General features: G+C 47.1%; 1 protein-coding gene across 2 annotated transcripts in view; it reads left to right on the top strand.

The window, feature by feature from the left end:
• Positions 1-244: 244 nt before the first annotated feature.
• The window catches only part of med13a (mediator complex subunit 13a), a 42,283-nt gene continuing 23,203 nt past the window's right edge, over positions 245-19,324 (top strand). Inside the window, exons 1-3 of one of the 2 annotated variants that reach the window (XM_023832965.2) lie at positions 245-989; positions 5,558-5,792; positions 13,775-13,943. In XM_023832965.2, coding sequence (XP_023688733.1) covers positions 924-989; positions 5,558-5,792; positions 13,775-13,943 — 470 coding nt within the window. In that variant the 5' untranslated portion in view covers positions 245-923. Of the gene's footprint in view, positions 990-1,049; positions 1,629-5,557; positions 5,793-13,774; positions 13,944-19,324 lie in introns of those variants that run through there. The other variant, XM_023832966.2, reaches the window with a different exon arrangement.

Below are 19,324 nucleotides of genomic sequence, written 5' to 3'. Positions count from 1 at the left end.
TTTAACCGTCCCGACCCCCCAACACCGACCCCTACAGCTCCATTAGCTCGTTCTCCACAAGCCCCGCGCGTCAGATTGGCGCAGGCGCCTCGCGGCGACCTGACGGACGCCCCGCGCGCCGGTGCTCGCGCCGCCGAGACGCGACGCTGCCTCCTCTCACTCGTTCTACGCCGCGGCGGCCGCCAGGTGGCGCGCCGCTAAAGTTGCCGGCTTTTGAAGGCCCGATCATTAGCGACGGGATCCAGTTGCTCAGTAGCGCCGCTCGCTCTCGCCTAGCGGCAATAGCCATCAGTTACCGTATTATTACACCCCTCATGACCACGAACGAGCCAATAGGCTCCGGGAGGCAGAGTTGTCCCTGTGGCCGCCATTAAAGAAAGGAATCCATGAATTCAAATGGAAACCAGCAGGAACAGGCACCGAAATTACACTTAAAATGATCGAGAAAATATAGCCCCACACCAGCTTTCGATCGTCTTTTTCTCCAAGATGCGTTTCGTTTTTAAATCGAATTTGGAGGCGGCAGAGGAATAGGGGAACGTTTTTTTAAGCAAAGACCGTTTTAAGCAAAGGGGGAGGGGGAGAGTTGCTTCTTTGCTCTCCTTTTCTTTTTTGTTTTAAGAGCATTTTTGCTTCTTTTCCCCCTCCGTTTTAACTTAACTTATTCGCGGATTTTAGCCGAAGCAGGGCGGCGATCGCGTCGCTTTTATTTTAAAAGGCGATACCTTTGGCGGACGAGCGGAGCCGAGGGGGGTTGTTGAATTACATTCAGCCAACCGATTGTTTTAAAAATAATTCTCCGCTGTTAGCCGAGCTAGCTATATTCACCTCAGGAGGGGGAAAAACACATATATGCGTTTGAAATTTTGTTCTTTCTTTCTCGGGAACTGAAACGATGGAGTGTTTGACCTCGCTGTGAAAGGATGAGTGCTTGTTTTGTACCGAACGGGGCCAGCCTGGAGGATTGCCATTCCAACCTATTCTGTCTGGTAAGAGATTTAAAACTAAAGGGAAAGCAGCCATTTTTAACTAGCTGAGAGGAGCTAATGCTAGCGCGAGGGGGGTAGGCTCGCGGCCTGGTGCGCGCCGAGGATCCGACGCCACCGCTAGCGCAGCTCGGCGTTTATTTCGGCTTTGCGAAGTTTTTTACGGGGTTTTAATCTACCTTATTTTTTGGCAGAATTGGGAGGGGGCCGCTGCATGGCCGCTCGGCCGATCCGGCGTCCTCGCTTTCGCCTTATTTTAGCATCTAAGCTTGTGGCTGCAAGTCAAACTACATTTGTCGCTTTCTAGATATTTAGTATATGCGCAATATCGGGGCGATGTAAAGTTAATTCTTTGTTTATTGACATGCGGGGAAAATAAATAACTTTTGTATGATCGTTTTTATTTTTGGCTAAGGTGATCGGTGGCCTGAACTATTTACGTAGTATTGTTTTACTTTTGTATGTTTGAAACCTAGTTGATGTTTAGTAAACGATTAAATGGTTTAAGATTACTATTTTCCGGGCTGTGGGGTACAGTAAATGGTGGGCACGATTTAAAGTAACAGCTTTGCCCGATTGTTGCGTTCAGCTTGTTTTTTTTATTATATTTTTAGTATCCGATAGTGATTGTCTGTTGGCGAGGTAAGTGGTTTTTGAAACAGTTGCATAACCTTATTTGTTTTGGTTTCATTTCATAGTAAATGTTAAATGTAGTTATTTACTGGATGCATTTCAGTGTAATCGTGCTTCCTTTTATATTCGGGGCATTTGGGACGTGGTGGCGCAGCCATGATCGCAACTAACTTATTTGCCCAGGCAGTTTTTAACATTATGTATTTGGGTGGATTGCGACGTCGGGAAAGATCTGGTCTGATGTCTTGGTTTTTGTCACCCACTATTAGGCCCAGGCAGCTGCATGGCATTCTTTTGCAGACCATTGAAAACTGGGCAAGCTGTCGATGCCATCTTTGTGGTTTCGAGTACTATCTATAAATGGGAGGTCATCCGCCTTAACTGTTTGGTGGCTGTGTATCCAGCCGTGGCAAATAACGCCATTCTCTGGGTATTCAGGAGACCCCCCCACACACACACACGTTTCCTAGAAGTTTATCCTTTGCTTTGGAACGCGGTTTCGTGCGTCCCTAAATTTCAGTTAATTCCAATTACAGTTCCGAACTGTGCTTTGACCCCGTTTTATCCCAGTGCAATTTTAGTGTGCATGCACGACTTAGCTTGGTTTAGCACGCTGGACACTGAAGGAGGCCTGTTAATATTTTATTATACCTCTACTGTAATCAGCTGAGTGGTTTGGATGTAACTGCCATCAAAGTCATTTTACAGTAATTGTCGATTGGGAGGTGTGTGTGCGTGCGTGCTTTGGGGTGGGGGTGAAGCCCGCCGTTACTACACAACGCAAGTTAATTGGCAGCTTTTTCCGTCTTGCCAGTGCGGGATTGTGAAATACTGTCATCGGAAAGGGAAAGGGGGCGTTTACTGCGATCTCTTAGTCTTGGCTGTGGATGATCGCGGCCACATTGATCTTGAATATGTTTTTTTGTTTACGCCGCCTTAATGACAACTTTTCTTCCGCGATCGATGCGTTCAGCTCGTCGTCCTTACCCGCAGCGGCGATCGCGACCAGCGGGGGGCGTCGCCCTCACCGACTTGACAGCATGTTTGGCAGTGATCACTGGAGTTCAGCCCCGCTCCAATCTGTCCTGCAGTTGCATGCTCTAGGGCTTATTTTCAGCAATTTTTTTTCCTGAATAAGCGATTTAAAAAAAAAAAAACGTTTAGATCTGCAATCAGGAAATGGTAGGATTGAGTGGCTTTGTTTGGCCACCGTATTATAATGTTTAATTAGCCTTGTGCACGGTTGAAGGCCAGCTCTTTGGCTGTGAATCTAACCTGTGCTGAAAGCAGATTATCTTTCACACCAGCTGGTTTTCATAAATCATTAATGACTCTTACCAAATTTGTTCCCTGCCTCCAAGACGTCTTCCCTTGTATTGACTCTTTTGCAATCTTGCCACATGTCTAAGGACAAGCATAGAAAGGGACATATTTTAAAATATCCACTCTTTATGCCTTATTTACGTGTTCTTGGAATAGATTTCAAGAAGATTGTTTCTGATTTAAAGTCATCTGTTGCTGCTTCTAGGACAGGGAGGGTGTTGGGGGGGAGGGGAGAGATGAGAATATCACCTGTTGTCACAAAATTGCTGCAGATGGCAGCTGTTTCGAACGTTGCAGTGGGGGCAGGAATGCAGGGCACGCTGTGCAAATGCACACAGACCTGGCAGCTTATGGCAGCTTAATTTGAATGCAGGGGAAAAAAATGAGAGAAACCGTTAACTGATGGAGCCCCAGTATCTCAGAAACCTGCTAACCTGTTCCTCTACCCGGACTATAAGACTTAAAACTTGACACAATTCATTCCCCCTCCCAGCTCTGGCTCAGCAGGATGAGAATTTGCAGGGTCTAACCCAACCATAGAGATGTGGCCGAGATTTATTCTTAAGCGACAGCTTTTGAAATGAGTATGATTTTCATAAACTGGTGGAGTGAATGATCTGCCTCCCTGCATCTGGGAGATAGTCATTTTGGCTTTTTAAAAAGATGTATCCCAGCTAAAAGCAATTGGCTTGATAACTGATGAAAGTTTTTGTTCACTGCCTGCTTCCATGTAGCACTTCCGATTAGCTCAGGCTGATGTTCCAGGACTGTTTTAGGCCTTAATTATTTATTCTGTCTATAAGTATGTTTCCCTTTGCTTTTCTTCCCGACAAACTTCATTGTTATGAATCACAGTGCTACAGGCAAGGCCACACTCTTAGACCAATCACCTGATGACTAATGCCCGTGGCACTTTAACGCCTTCGGTCGAAACACCAGGCCACCGGAATGCCACCCGAACGTTCGCCCGCGAGCTGCTTTCCAGCTTCAGTGCCACATGTGAGAAAGGGAGTTTGTTTTGGGAACCCGTTTCAGTTTTGGCTGATGACGCCACTGAAACTTTTTAATAAAAAAAAAAAAATCCTTTACACTGTAATCAAAGCTTTATGTTTCCTCTGAGAGGAAGGCCTGGATTTGTGGGGACAAGTCGAGTGTCGTCTCTTGTTTACACAGCCGGCTCGTGCCCGGTGAGAACACGCACACGCAGAACGCCGTGTTTTGCTGAGTGTCACTGTGTAGGGGTTTATTTCCTGGCGAGCCCAGAATAACTTGTGCTGTGCTTTCATGTTGCTTCAAATATAGCGTCATAATGGATCGTGGGGCCTTTTCTTGCAGATGAATAGCTAAAATCGACAGTCTTTTCTGCAGCGTTACATCGTGTAGTTGTTTTGATGTTGCTCGTTTTATTACTGTGCCCATGTTTCTTGGGCGCCTTCAATTCCAGGGAAGGGTATGAATACTATGTATTGGTCCCTACCTTATAACTTTCATATGCATCCTTCATATTTTGGCAGAAGGAGGCTATTTAAAAAATGTGTTCTAAACTTAAAAAGCAGCATCGAGTGCTGGTCCTGGTATTGTTTTCCAGAACACAAAATACTTCGCTTTAGGAAAGTATTTGCTGTGTTGGTTTGGCTGGTAGAATGATGGTCTATGGTGAAGGGCTGGTTGTGTGTGTGTTTGGTAAGGTGTGTAGTGTAATTAGTTTCATTCACTTTCACATAAGTGCCCCTTGTCAGTGTTCAGATTTAATTTTGAATTTGCCAGTCCGTGTTCCTTTTACTGTAACTCCTGTCAGAAAGTGATTTTCACTTCTTTGGTTTTTCCAAGTCTGGCTTTGCCAGTATAAACTACTCTTGAATTGTAGTGCAAATAAGTGCCCCCCCCTTCTCACTAGAGTTCCAGTTCAATCACTGATGAATGAACTGTTCTCATAGCTGAAGTATTCCCCTTGTTTTTGGTCTCACGACTCACCCATAGTGCTGTTTGGGGACATCCGGGGGGGCTCGAGATTAGCAGCGCGATTAGGCTTACCGCATTTCATTCATTCTGGCGTGTGAAGGACCTGAATTGTTTTAATCTTTGTACAGGAACATATCAGGACCTGGGCATTATTGTACAACCAGGCCAAGTGAAGCAGTCCTTGAAAATGATTCCTTATTGAAATGGCATATTTTTATTTATTTTCCTTGTCACTAGCAGAAAAAGATGGCTTCCTTTGCTGATTTGCAGTAGAGCGTAATATTCCAGTCTCAGCACCTAATAACAGTGTTGGTGATTTGTCTCTCACCCTCCCTATATAGGCGAAACAGCATTTGTATAAACTGGAACCCCTGTTGTGCGTGTCATTAAAAAGGATTTAGCCTGTCAGTTGCCTTTTGCCACATTGATTTTCACGTTGCCCCCCACCCCCAGCTGGTGAACGGTGGCTGGGTTTCAAATTGCTTCAGCGTTCCAATCGGGAAGTTGAGTCTGACTGCTTGTTTACATGCCTAAGCCCCTCCCTCATCTCCCTCCCCCGTCAATAAGCTGTTTTGTAAGTGATGACTGGCAGCTACCCTTACCGCCGCTTACAGGTGCTGTTAAGCTGACTTTGTCCACCCTTTTCCCCGTAGGCTGACCTGACCGGGATCAAATGGAAGCGTTATGTGTGGCAGGGCCCCACCTCGGCACCGATCCTCTTCCCCGTGACTGAGGAGGACCCCATCCTGTGCAGCTTCAGCCGCTGCCTGAAGGCTGACGTGCTCAGCGTGTGGCGGCGGCACCAGACGCCCGGCCGGCGCGAGCTCTGGCTCTTCTGGTGGGGCGACGACCCCAACTTCGCTGAGCTCATTCACCACGAGCTCTCAGGTAAGCCCCACCCCTCCTCACCCACTTAGATTTTGTGGTATGGCTATTTTAAGAGCTCGCTGCCGATAATAATGATGATTATTGTCTTTGAATGTTGCTGCGCTCCCCATCTCGTGTGTGTGTGTGTGTGTGTGTGTGTGTGTGTGTGTGTGTGTGTGTGAGCGAGCAAGCGAGTGAGCTGATATCTCATTTAAAGGTGCTGGGCAGGGCTGCTTCAGATGGATGCTGTTTGATTGGCCTAATTGAGCCATTTTTGCTGCATTGTGGTATTTTATGGTCGCACATGGTATGAAGTTGAAGCTCAAGAGTCTTTGAGGATGTGAAGCGTTTTTTTGTGGCTTGGTGGGCCTGTCTGCCCAGACTCTCGCCTCCTTGCATCGCCGAGTGCTGGCAGTGTGTGCATCAAAAACTTCTTCAAAATTTATGATCATTGCGTTTCCATAAAACTGACTTTTATCGAGAAAAAGGGCATGCGTAATGACACAATATCCGGGGAAAATATCCAAGAAAAGCTCAGAGGTGTGTTTCCATCCTGAGCTGTACATGTATTGATAAAATGTATACATTTGACTTCTCTTATTTCCATATCCAAATAAGGGTTTCAGGACAAAATGGGAAGGATATACAGGCAGTCCCCAGGCTAAGAACTAGAGATGCACCGATCTGATATTTGTGACCTCGATCCACGTCCGATACTTGCTTATTTAAATTTTGGCAGTCTCTAAAAAGAGAGCTCCTATAATTGTGTTAAATCTATTTGTACAATGAATCATGCAACATTTCTACTGTATGTAGTTGCTATTATTACTTATGCACTGTATTATTTTTTCCGACTTGCATTCCTCAAGTCGAATTTGTAACTTGGATACTACCTGTACAAGCAATTAATGTGCATTAAGAATTTTTTTAATTACTTTATTAGCTCAATTAGTCAAAACTATATGTGTTTATCGTTTAAAGAAGTCATCGTCAAAGCAAAATAATTGCATTTTAGTAGGAAGATGTTGTAAAGGACCACTTTACACAAAGCCTCAGGCTTAGACATTTTAGGATGCCCAGTTCTAATGTAAAATGCCGGCACATAGAACCTTTTATTGGGCCAGTAATCAGTAGGGATGGGAACAACTCATTCATTGGCAAGTCAAGTCTAGTCATTTGTCCTCAAGTCCAAGTCAAGTCCCAGTCATCTCGGGAAACTTTGTGTTTAGCCAGAGAATTAATATACACTGAATTAATAAAATGAACATCATGGTATCGAGTCATTGCCCTTGCAGAGTCCAAGTCTTTCCATCAGTTTTGTCGAGTTGAGTCACAAGTTGTCAAATTTGTGATTTAATTCCTAGTCGAGTCACAAGTCTGACTCAACTCCCCACCTCTGGTAATAGGCAGCCAGCAACCGCCAGTCCCAACCTGAAAGTGCATTGCAGTTGTTCTGTACAAACTGGCAACCTGCGCAGACTATACAGTAGTGGGAGAAACATTCAGTGGCAGTAAGTCAACATTTACAAGTGCATTTACAGCGTGTGTGTGTTGGTTTATTGTAGGAAAGGCACGTGATAAGTCCTGTCACTTTTGCGTAAATGCCATTCTTTCTCGTTATGTTTCCATTGTGGTTTTTTGCTATATTTAAAGTGTCGACAAAGAGTTTATCCGCTAAAACTAAACGGAAAAAGTTTGTACCAGCATTTGGAAAATTTTAGCGTTAAACAATGTTTCAGCATTAGTGCGTTTGTGCATAAAGATGTCTTGGACAAAAACTTGCCTCGTGAGATGTGTAGATCTTCATTGTCACATCGTAGCCCTCACCCCCGGCACCCTACTACTAGAAAGGGACACCTGCCTTTTGCTCGATTTTCCCCCCCACCCAGTGAAGACAAACGTGCTTCCACCCAGCCCCTTTTCGGACATCCTCGGGGAGAGGTGTGCAGTTCGCATTGCTCTGTTCCTGCCCCTTCCCCATTCTGGCCTGAAAATGGAAGTTGGACCTGTAAGGCTGGCTGATTGATCCCTGTTGGTGTGGCATAATGACCTGGGGAGGGTGAAATGGACCATGGTGTATGTTTGTGGTGGGGGGGGGTTTATCCTTTTATTGCCATATGAGTGTTTGTCAAGCTTGTGTGTGTGGGGAACTGGTTTCTTTTGAGAAGAGCAAGATAGTGCCTCTGATCTGCTTTGCCAGGAACCTTCTTAATTTTTTTTATTTACATGTGAATCGTGCCCCAGCTGAGGATCTTGTAGGGACAGATGTCGCCTCTTGCAGGGTTTTGGGGCCTTGTATGGGTCGCATAGCGATCAAATGGCGAGTATCACTGGTAATCGTGTCTGTTGGTTGGTCGGTGGTCGTCTCTGTCCTTCATGCCTAACAGTCATCCACTGAGGTTGGCAAGTGTCGCCTTCAAAGATGTGGTTGGCGCCTGGTGCTTTTGGTCTGCTGGGGGGGGGGGTGGCCCCGCCACCCACTGGGGAGGCAATAATGGATATCCATGGCGTACACACAGCCATGTCTTCCGGCCGGCCAGCAGTAAACATGCGGGTTGAGTGTCTGCCTCCCTCCTTTCCTCACAGAGCACTTGTTTGCTCCTTCATCAGATTAGTGTCTTCTGAAAGTCTTTAATTTTGAGCGACTGCCATTTCTGCAAACAGGCGTGCTGCTAATCCCTTCTCTCCGGGGGGGAGTGTGTGTGAGTGGGACTCTGGATCTTTTTAAAGCCTGGCTTTTAATCGCCACTGAGGGAAGGCCCGGGGGTGGGAGGTGCGCCTGGGCCTGTTACCCACCGTTGGGGACCGAAGCACTTGAGAGGGCCGCTTCTTAATCTGCCCCCGGACATACGCTGGATTTATTCGAATCGGCTGAGTGTGTTGGCCAAACGAAAGGGCGCCCCTCGGTGGACTCTGGGCTGTATTGTCATGCAGATGGACCCCGGAGCTGTAGTGGCCTGCCATCCGTGGCTCTCAGATAAACATGGGTGTTTTTAGCTGAGAGGGCGATCTTTGCATAGAAATTGACATTTGGCGGGAGAGATGGTCTGTCTGTGAAGCTAATCACTCAACTGACTGCTCCAGCCCCCCATCCTATAGGGATGTTCTCCCCCCCACTTCTTCCAACATAGTCATTTTTGTGTGGTCGTAATGGGGACCCTGCCAGTGATGCCATATACACCCCTTCATGAACGGCTTGCTCTCCCAGTGGATTTACAGCGGCTACCTTGATACGAAGCATGATTTATTTGTTGCTTCTTGACCGGTGATGAGGGTGGGGGGGGGGGCCGCAGTGTTGTAAATGCACATCAGTTATTAATAGCATTGGGGGTGCTCTGCTCACCTTATGACTGTGGCTGTTGGAACCGTGACACAGGAATCTGTCCTATACGATAACTCAGCTTGATGAGTCAAACCTGCCTTTGGGGCTGACCTGTGATGGTTTGGGGGTGTGAGAGAGAGTGAGAACTCCCTGTTTTTTTTGGGATGGTGCATCAGCATCTTTTATCGGCAAGAAATTGAAAAAGAGGGTCGGCCGGGGATCGAGTGGCTCTGCAGCAATCAGAAGGTGTGGTGGGGGTGTGCACCTTTAGGAAGGATTGTCATCCATGTGGGATGTTCACCGAGCCCCTGTCTTAATGAGATTGAGATATTTAAGACTGTTAGATGGTCAAGGAGGGTCAGAGTACATCGCTGAAATGGCCTGAAAGAAGGTCTTATTGAGCGGCCAGCATTTGCTTATGTGGGCTCTCCCAGTGGGAGAGTATGGACGGCATCGTTTTTCCTGTTTTGGTTTTCTTTTTAGATGCTGACTGAGGTAATTGATTAGGAAAAAGTGGGTGATAAAGCTGCTAGCAGGAGCCAGGCCACACAGTATTAGATGGGCTGGTAGTAATTATCCATGAGGATTAATTGATAATGCTTTTCCACCACACCAGGTACCGTACTTTTGCTACTTCAAGAAAGTACAATAAGTATGGTACTACTTTGTTGGTTTTCCACTGGCGTAAAACAGGTACCTGTGCTGAATATCATTACACCATGTGGCTGGGTATTGTACTGAATTTGTAGTATATTATAGGGCTGGACAACATGCAGTATTAATATCAGGATTACCTGTTATGTACATGTAATTCTTACATTGGTAGTCAACAAAGGTGGAGATTTCAGGTCCAGAGTCCAAATCCAGACCAAGATTTTTTTCAACCAACCAGTTGTGTTTAAAGAGTCAGTCTGAGTACTCAACTCTGGTAATTAGCTAGATTTAAGATCAGGGTTTTTCATACCTTCAATTCTACATGGACATTATAGTGCAGGGGGTTTAAGTTTCGCTGAAACATTTTTACTGTGTTCTAGGGAAAAATATTTTTTGTAAAGTTTTACAATTTTAATGATTCTTTCCAATATTATCTAATGTATGTGTAAAAAAAAAAAAATCAAGTACCTCCCCTGGGTTTGTGAGATGGGTCTGTGAGAAATTTGAACTGCTTTCTTGCTTTAAAAAACCCATGCTGCCGTAGTATATTTCACAAAACACTTAATAAATAAATAAATAAATAAATTCCCCTCATGCCATCCTGATGTATCTGTTCTTCTGATCAGATCGCAGTTAGCTTGGATTTCTTTTATCATGTGTCCATTATTACTTTTTTTTTCTTCTTCATTTTCTATATTTTGAGTTGGTAACTTTTTTTTTCAGGACACCAGTTGTGTTCTGTTGCAGAAGCAGGGTATTTGCATGACCAATCGATAAAGAAAGCATTTGCAAGTACCACCTTGATGTACCATAAAAAGTTACTCAGCTGGTTTGGCACTTTAGGTACTGGTACTAGACCGGAAGTCAATGGAAAAGGGAAAGTACCGAAAGTATGTTCCCTGGTTTGGTGGAAAAGCTCCCTGAGTGTTCTTGTGGTGGTGTGATTCCTCACCAGGATGTTTTAATACAGCTGTGGGATGCTTTATAGCCCTCCTGAAGCATTAACCTGCCTTTTTTTTTTTTGATGGGGAGATCAGGATTTAATTTGAATTGTCCTAGCATATTCGGAGGATTTTTTTTTTGGCACTAAAGCTGAAAAGTGTGTTAAGCCCCTCCCTTTGCCAGTAAACTTTGAAGTCGCATTGGACATCTTATCGGAATGTCGGGCTGCTTTGTGAATGGTGGGAGCAGGTGTGCTTGTAAGTTGTACTTTGTGGTCTCTGGGAAGATGAGTTGGAAAGGCCCCCACTGATGAGGGCACACGGTACCATGTTGAAGAGGCTTCAATGGCAGGCCCAGTGAATGGGTCCCTTCTCTTTTAGCCCCTCTGTTTTGGGGGTAAATGTTGAGGCTTGGGGATCCAGAACTCTTGCGTGGAGATGGTTGCAATGGATATCATCCAGCTGGCCGTGCCCTACTCTGACCTCACCTGCGGGTGTCTGGGTCAGCTTGGTGGCAGTGTTAGGCCCTCTCTTGCTCCTGCTTCCCGAGCCCCGGGTTCAGACTCCAGCTGGGTGCTGTTGCTTTGCCGAATCTGTACCGTGACCCCTTGACCTGAACCCTGCTCTGAGGAAGAACACCACTAAAGGTCATATGGGATGGCACATGTGCCCCAGCAACCAGTACGGGCCGTAAATCGCCCTTGGGATAAATGGACCCCGGAATGTCACTGAACTACGCTTTTTGGTTTTGATGAGTAATAACCCATCAAATGCATATGCTTGTTTCCCAGAAAAGATGCTGACCTCCATGAAGTCAAACAGGTTGAGTATTTTCCCAAGAAATGAGCCTCTAACACTTCCTGCACCGGCATGTGAAATCGATTCCGGGCCATTGTAGCCTTCAAGGTGGAACTCTTTGGCTAGGCTTCTGTCCTCTGACAGCGTTGGAAATGTGCAGGATGGACGGCCTTTTACTCCCTGTCCTTGCCATGATTTTTGTTTTCCCGCGCTGGTTAGGATATACTTAATGAAGAAGTGTTTCTGGGTGACGCCCACCGTGTTCATTGAACAGGGTCAGGCATTTTCGGGGTGTAACTCTTCATAAGTCTAAGTCAGCAGCATTAGATTTAAACCAGGGTCTTATGGGTTGGTAGGAAGCCACAAAACGTGACGTGCCCCCCACCCCCGTGTATATTTAGGTGTGAATATTTCCTATCCCTCTTCACCAGTTTTCTAGGACCCTCTTTAAAATGTATAGCCAATTGAGTGGTGAAGTGGTTCCTGGGTGCCCTGTAGCTTTGCCCCTCCCCGATGGCTTTGGGGGCTGGTGTACATCTTCGTCTCCAAACACTCTGATGGTCCTCCTGTGAAGCTTGGGGCTGGGGGGGGGGGTGTTGTGGAATTAAGTCTTGGTTTGTGACCTCGTGCCTCCCATGGAACCAAGTCTGTGCCAGGAAAATGGAAAATCGGCATGGGAACTCCGCACTCTGCGCTTTCCCGTTTCCCTGCTTCAGAGGTCCTAACTGCGCTAGGAGGTTTCTGATAATATGACTGAAGGTATTCCGAACTTGGAATGGCAGTTGGATGTAGGGAGGAATTTTCTTAATCCTTCATTACCTGTTGTAAAAAGCCAGTTTGCGTTTCCCTGATAAGCTGTCTCCTTGGTTTGTGCCCCCTGTCATCCAGAACTAGGACTTTTGTTTTGACGTGTTTTGCTGGAAATCGATTGGGACTTATGTTAGGCTGCTGGAGTACTTCATCCTCCAACCTTGAGTTTTTTTTTTTTTGTTTACTTTTTAAAAATCCGGTCCCCCAGCAGTTTGACCTTTTAACAGTGTTGGTTCAGCCTGATTGGCTTCCCTCCGACACTGATCATGATTTTTTGGAAAGTGATGCTGGTGTAGTGTTCTCCATTGCTGCTGGGTAATGGGGGGTGGTGGTGAAATTAATTGCGTTCTTGAATGGTTATTACGTCAGCTGTTGGAATGCTTATGTGCATGTGAAAATGCAGCGTGTGGCATTGCAGTGACATTCCTCTACATAGTTCACTGGTTTTGCAGTTGTCCCTGCTCAGTCTTTGTCAGCAGACAGACGGGGGCACTCGGAATTTGCCTCTTCTCACATCCCCTTGACATGACACTAATCGAGACGTTCCCTGGTACATCAGACCACCATTTTCCCCCTGTAAGAGCCCCATTTTGCACAGTTAGTAAAGATGTGTTGTGCCCCCCCCCCCCCCCAACAAACACACACGCACTCTCTCTCTCTGGTGTTTCTTCACCCATTGCACGTGTGCATTTGCTCCCCATCCTACATCAAAAACATTCCTCTCCCCCAGGTTTACCTTATCGGCAAGACCTTTGACACAATCCTGAGATCCGGGGGATGGCGGCTTAATGGCAGTGGATTCCCTGACTACCCTTAAATCCAGATATTAAAGTTGTGTGGCTCTTGGGATGTACTCGGCATGTAGTCCCCTGCTGGAGCTTCTGTTTGAGTGGCTGCGCCGTTGCTGAACGTGTCAGGAGTGTAGTGACCGGGGAGATGAGGGCACACTTGAGCGTGAACCTGATGCCGCTTTGCTGCGTAAACAGCCCCACCTCGCCCCGCCCCACCCTGCTGTGCCGCTTTGTTTGAGGTTTAAAAATAGCCTGGCCTGCGTTTTCCTCCTGCACCCGGCTCTGGTTTTGATGCGCTGTCATAAACGGCAGCTCTGGGGCAGTCATTGATCGCAGTCTTAAATTTGGTTTGTGCATTTTTTTTTCCCTAGTCTTTTTTTTGTTTTTTGCAAAAATGGCATGCTCAGATTCTTGGTATTAATGTTCAAAAATCTGTTAGTGTCAGTGTGTGGATGTGTAGATGACCTGTCAATTTAGGGATGCTAAATCTGTTGAGCTGATTGGTGATTTGTGTGCCATTCTTGCTCGCCTGCTTGGTTGTGATTGGTTCCCTTAACAAACCCCTCCCCTAACCAGGAAGTGGGTAGGAATTGCTTTGTAAAGCTGTTGTTTGCTGCCTTGTGGTTGGTGGAAGTGCCCCTTGTCCACGCCCCTGATGCCCTCTCTCTGTGTGACCTGTCCCCACAGCCGAGGAAGATGGCGTGTGGGAGACCGGTCTGTCCTATGAGTGCCGCACGTTGCTCTTCAAGGCCATCCACAACCTGCTGGAGCGCTGCCTCATGAACCGCAGCTTTGTACGCTTCGGGAAGTGGTTCGTCAAGCCCTACGAGAAGGATGAAAAGCCCATCAACAAGAGGTAAGCCTCGCCTCTGGGGTTGCCAGGTTATGTCCGTCATCTGTTCTGGACTGGCTGATTGGTCATCGATCAGTGTCCTGTATCGATGGGGATTTGGTCATTCAGGAGCTGCCCTGATTGGCTGGTTCTGTAACGCTGGTGATTTGTCCACCGGGTCTCCATTATATGCTCGTTTCACATGAACGGTTCATCGGTAATGCTGCTAGGGCCTGTGTTTTTGATGGGCTGCCGGAAGCGTTTCGTGTTGCGAGTACAGTGAGGCGATTTCCTTGCTGTGTTCCTGGAAGTATTTGTTAGTGAGCCACCCCCCTCGCTGTATCTCACGGGCAGGATTTGCTTGTGGCGCCTGTGCCTTTTGATAAGAAACTGAAACTCTGGTGCACAGGGCTCAGTTTCATTTCTTATCTCTGCTGGATGCGTGTTTCAGGGGATCGAGTCAAACGCTGCGCTCATGCGTGCGAGATTCTCTGGCCTCGTTTAAAGCCAACAGGATGGGCGGAGTTGGGTGACATGGGTGGTTCCTTCTCTGCAGAACTCTGTAAATGTACAGGCTGGGTGGAGCATTCACCTCAAAGGGCAGAGCTATCTCTATAATGGGGAAGAGCACTCACCTGGGAGCTCAGTGTAAATGTTAAGGCTGCTCTCCTGATGCCTAGTGACGGGATGCCCTCCCACATGGATTGTGTTCTTTGCATCTGGGAAACAGAATCACTCACCTACTTCGTTATTTGACGTGGGGGGGGAGGGACTCCCCTGTGGGAGGCCCTTAGACCCATCAGTTACCTGCCCAAACTCCCTGTTACACCTTTACCTCTGTGCAGTTATTGGCTTCAGGTTAATTTTTGTATTTTTATGCTTTTTATCATGAGTCTGGACAGCTGAGGCTTGTGTGGCTCGGGGCATGATAGCGGGACTCGACCCACTAACCTACAGGTGTTGCTTATCTGCAGCTGCTTCTGCGTTGGAAATCTCTCTTACCATGTGACCCGTTCAGTTGTTAAGGTGCCTGGCTCTTTCCCAAAGGAGGGAACTGGGGTGGGGGCCCCAGAGCTTGCTGGTTGGGATACGAATACATCTGTGGGGAGGGTAGGGATGCTGTTGTGCTGATTCAATCAACTGGCAGATCCAGCCAAACCACTACTTCCCACATGTAAATATGTGCTTCATGAGTGAAGGTTCCACTCGGCATGCTTCACCTCACCTCAACTCATTGTGATCGCCCATTATGTAAACAGTCCCTGCCTTTTAAAAATGACAGTTTTTCTGTGTGAAGTTGAGGTTTACATATGGAAAATATTCCTATATTCTTGTGTGTGTTTAAAAAAATAAAAAAATAAAATAAAATTCTAATGAAACCTGTTTAGTTTTTATGTCAATGATAAATCGAAGTGGTCCCTAATATGCTCTGTAACACACCAGTGTTTCCCCTAGGTTTACAGCTTTGGGGGGGGACGGGGGGGGGGACAGACAGACACCGACAGGACTCTTGGTGTTCATGTTTTTTATTGACAGCAGTCAAAACGCAGATATTTTTGTCTGCTTTTCAGGTAGTCGATGCGACATATTTTCCGACGCGTGCTCTCTGTCCGCTGGTGGGAGTGTGCTCACCTGTGTGTGCGCGCGTGCATCGGGGTGGAACTCCACCAAGCGTGATACAGAGAGCAGAGGAGAATTGTAATCGTGCGACCGTGACAAAAATAACAAGCTGCTGTGTAAATAACATAAATAACATAAGGCTGTTTAGTTTAATAAAAGGACAATGTATAGACCTGTTCTATAGGACAGGTAACCTTAACTTTTGTGTGATCTGGTGCTATATAGAAAATAAAGTTAAATAAAATTAACTTCACCTTCAAGTGGGAGGTGCTGTTGGGGGGGCGGGGCGCCCTCCTTATGGTGGGGGAAACACTGCACACTGTGCAGACTCATGGCAGGGTATTTTATTGAATTGAGAAGTGTCAGCCATGTTGTGTTAATTATTTTACAGTATGAATCGATCTGACCTGTGAGTGCTTCCCGAACACTGGAGGCCCTATTTACGCATCACGTTTAGTGTGAATTGCTTAAGTGTTGTTTTGAAACATTCAGGGATTTCAGTGCCTGGTTGCAGCCCCAGCAGCAGGTTGGCTGCCTGGCCTATCTCACCGCGGTTGCTGAAGCCCTTTGAGCTTCTGGTCCTTCCATTTATGGATGTAGGAGTGTTGCAGGTCGTGTTCATGGACCTTCTCTCTGGTCCTGCATTCAGGGTGCGTGGCAGGATGGTTTATCATGTACCATGCATTGCGGATGGAAGAAGCACTGCAGGAACGCAGCAGATGCCACCTCCATGCACAGCCTCCTGCGTAAAGGACAGGACTGGCTGATTGCATTGCATGGGCGGAGCACATCAGCGCACACCTCAGGCCCATAGGAGGGCTGCTTCCTGGGCTCGGCCTTGCCAGCCAATGGCTGTGCTTGGCCCCGCCCACCTGGCAGTGAGGCGCACACTTGTCCTTGAGTCGATTTAGCTTTTAATATTTACTCTTCGCTGTTATTTACTGACTTGGCATTTTGTTTTTCCCTTTCCTTGCTAATCTCTACAGTTGAAAGTTTTATTTTAACTAGTACGGGGAACTATGAAACATTTTTTCTGAAACTTCCTTTCCAAAAATGTCAGTGAAGTTCAAAACCAGCATGTAATGGAACTGAGGGTGATATGGAAAGGTGCATGTAACTGTAAGTGAGCCAGTTCTGGTAGTGTGGTTCCAGCCGTCATGTGTAAACCCCCCCCCTCGCCCCGCCCCAGCTCACTGCTCTATGAACCTGTGGCATCGCACCAAGCCGTCAAGGTCTGTTCCCGGGTAGTTTGGGAATGCAGGCCGGCTACACGGCTGGTGTTTGCCTGCCACGGCTTGCTGGTACTTCTTGTTTTTGTTTTAATGATAGGGGGCGCTAGGGGGTGTGCAGCACAGGGTTAATGTCACGGGAGCCTAACAATCCGTCAATAGCTTCTGCTCTCTCTGATATTAAGGCTCTAAATGCCCAGCTCTGCCCATATTTAGGAGTAGGAGTGTTGCACCTTATGTGTGTATCAGCATCTCTGTGTTATGATTGGTCGACCTGCCTAATCTGGATCATGTTTAGTGCTCCTTAAGTCTGTATTTCACAACCCGGCCCTTGGGGACACACAGTCGGTACCCATGTTTGCTCCTTCCCAGCTCCCTGCCAGACAGTCCACATTTTTGCTCCCTCCCTGTCTGAGGGTCCCTGAGGACCGGGTAGTAAAACACTGCTTTAAGTGAAGTTGTAGTCCAAGCATTTTTGGGCGCTCTGCAGACTCTCTCTTCCCACCAGGATGAGTGCTTTCCATGGTATCCTGCCCCACCGATCAAACATTTGGAGCAAAGGCGTGCCGGTTCTCTGTGGTGTCTGTAATTTTGGGAGGTGTTTATATTGTGACCCGTTTTGTGTTCCTGCTGGTCGTTCGGTCTGCCTGCCTTTTGCCCTGGGCTGAACATGAGCATCCAGTTAGATTTCAGGGTCTGATGGCTCATGAACACAAATGAAGCTGGATACTGCGGAAGTATTCAGGAAAGATCTTAAGACCTCAAGCAGTGTGGCCAAATCAGCATGGGAATATTGTTTTTTTTTTTTTTTTTTTTTTTTTTTTTTTTTTTAAACATCGGAGCTGCTTCTGGAAAGATTTTGGCTGAGGGTTCTAGATCTCTGTTTATCCTTTCTGTTATCAGATTTGAACCTCTATTTAGGACTTTTCTTTCCATTAAGTTTGTCTGAATGTTAAGTGTACTCTAGGCAAATGTTTTCTGTTTGGTCATCTTAATTTGCCCTCCCGATTTGCAAACTCAGCCATGTTTAGGCATCACAGTATGTGGTGTCCTGTAATTGGCACCTTTGTGTTGTGGAATGAGTTTACTCATGTTGGATGTGGGCGAATGTAGCCGACTGTTAGCCAAGCTTTTTCACTGTCTGTCCCAAGCCCACAGGATCGGTCTGTTCCAGCCCTGCTCTTGTCCACTGGCTGTTTATTTTCAAACTCTGTGCACATATATTTTCACGTATACATGAGGGAAGCTTGGGGTTGGGGAACAGGGTAAGCCAGCATCCCATGCCCTGGAGCTATTTGGGTAAGGGCCTTGCTCGAGGGCCTAAGGGTGATATGCTTCCTTTGCCAGCCAGGAATCAAACCCACAGCCTTATGGACAAGGCAATCCTTGACTCACTGAGCCAGACGTTGCCGTCTTTGGTTTTGGGACACTCTTGTTGCATAAATCATCTTTTCTTAGGAATTAAATGTGACCATTGCCCCATAGAACTATTCTGAGATGAGTGGGCTTTGATTCCATTTTAAATTGCATTTTGAATCCTTTTGGTGTTGGACTACTCCTTGCAAATCTGTCATATAATGTAACTTAATGTCAAGGACCTGTTTGACGTCAGTGTGACCAGGACTGCATGTTTTACTCTCACCGCGGTCCGTACCCGGTGCTGGAATCTCTTGTGCATGGCTGCCTTGGAACGCGCTACCCGCAGTTCTGGCTGACAGGTTTAAAAAGCAGCTTTTCTCCGTGTTTCCTGGCACGCCACTCCATCCTCTTCTGCGGAAGACATCACCTCATCTTTAATAGCCTGCCGTTCAGCCTGTTTTTATGGCTGCCACTTCGGCCCTGCATGACACGGGAAGACGTTTATAGAGCTCTGTGTAATCGCCTCGCGCAGTCGCCCGGCACTCTGCCGTCATGCCCCTGTGGACAGCGTGAGGCATGGTCGGCACGTAACAAAGGTTCAGGATGCCATTTGGCCTCCTCTATAAAAAAATGCTTTATAGTGATGCCATCTCATGCAGTTCTGACCCCGACCTGCAGGGGGTGAGTGGGAAACGGCAGGCTCCATTCAGTCGGAGGGGTGTCCCGGTAATGTTGGCTGGCTATAGGATCACTTTTTACCCATAGCTACAAGCTTCTGCTTCTGTTGGTCGTCACCCCGGGGCTGGGTGAAAACACGAGCAGCTCTGAGCATCTGGTTGGACTCAGCGTGGAGCTATCTGGAGACAGCTGATCCAGTGCTGTGGAATTTTCTGGCTCGGAGCTGCGGCCACGGCTGCGGCCACTTGCTGCCAGGCGTGACGTTTGCGTACGTTGGGAATCCATCACGGGCGGCAAGTGGCGCTTCTTGCACGCTGAGAGCAGGCAGAAAGCAGGGAGCCCAAAGTAGGACAGGGCAGGATAAACAGGCAGAGGCAGGAGTCTGTGGCAGAAGCGCTAAATTTATCCCCCTCGCTAGTCTCTCTAGCAGCACGGATTCCACAGAGACCAGTGTGCCATGTGACCGTCTCTCCGGAATATCATGTTGCTAGTCGGACCGGAGGATAACGGTACCTCTTC

Source organism: Paramormyrops kingsleyae, chromosome 6, assembly GCF_048594095.1.
Source record: "Paramormyrops kingsleyae isolate MSU_618 chromosome 6, PKINGS_0.4, whole genome shotgun sequence".
Lineage (NCBI taxonomy): Eukaryota > Metazoa > Chordata > Actinopteri > Osteoglossiformes > Mormyridae > Paramormyrops > Paramormyrops kingsleyae.
The sequence above is the reverse complement of the archived record's forward strand: the minus strand, read 5'-3'. Positions and strand labels throughout refer to the sequence as shown.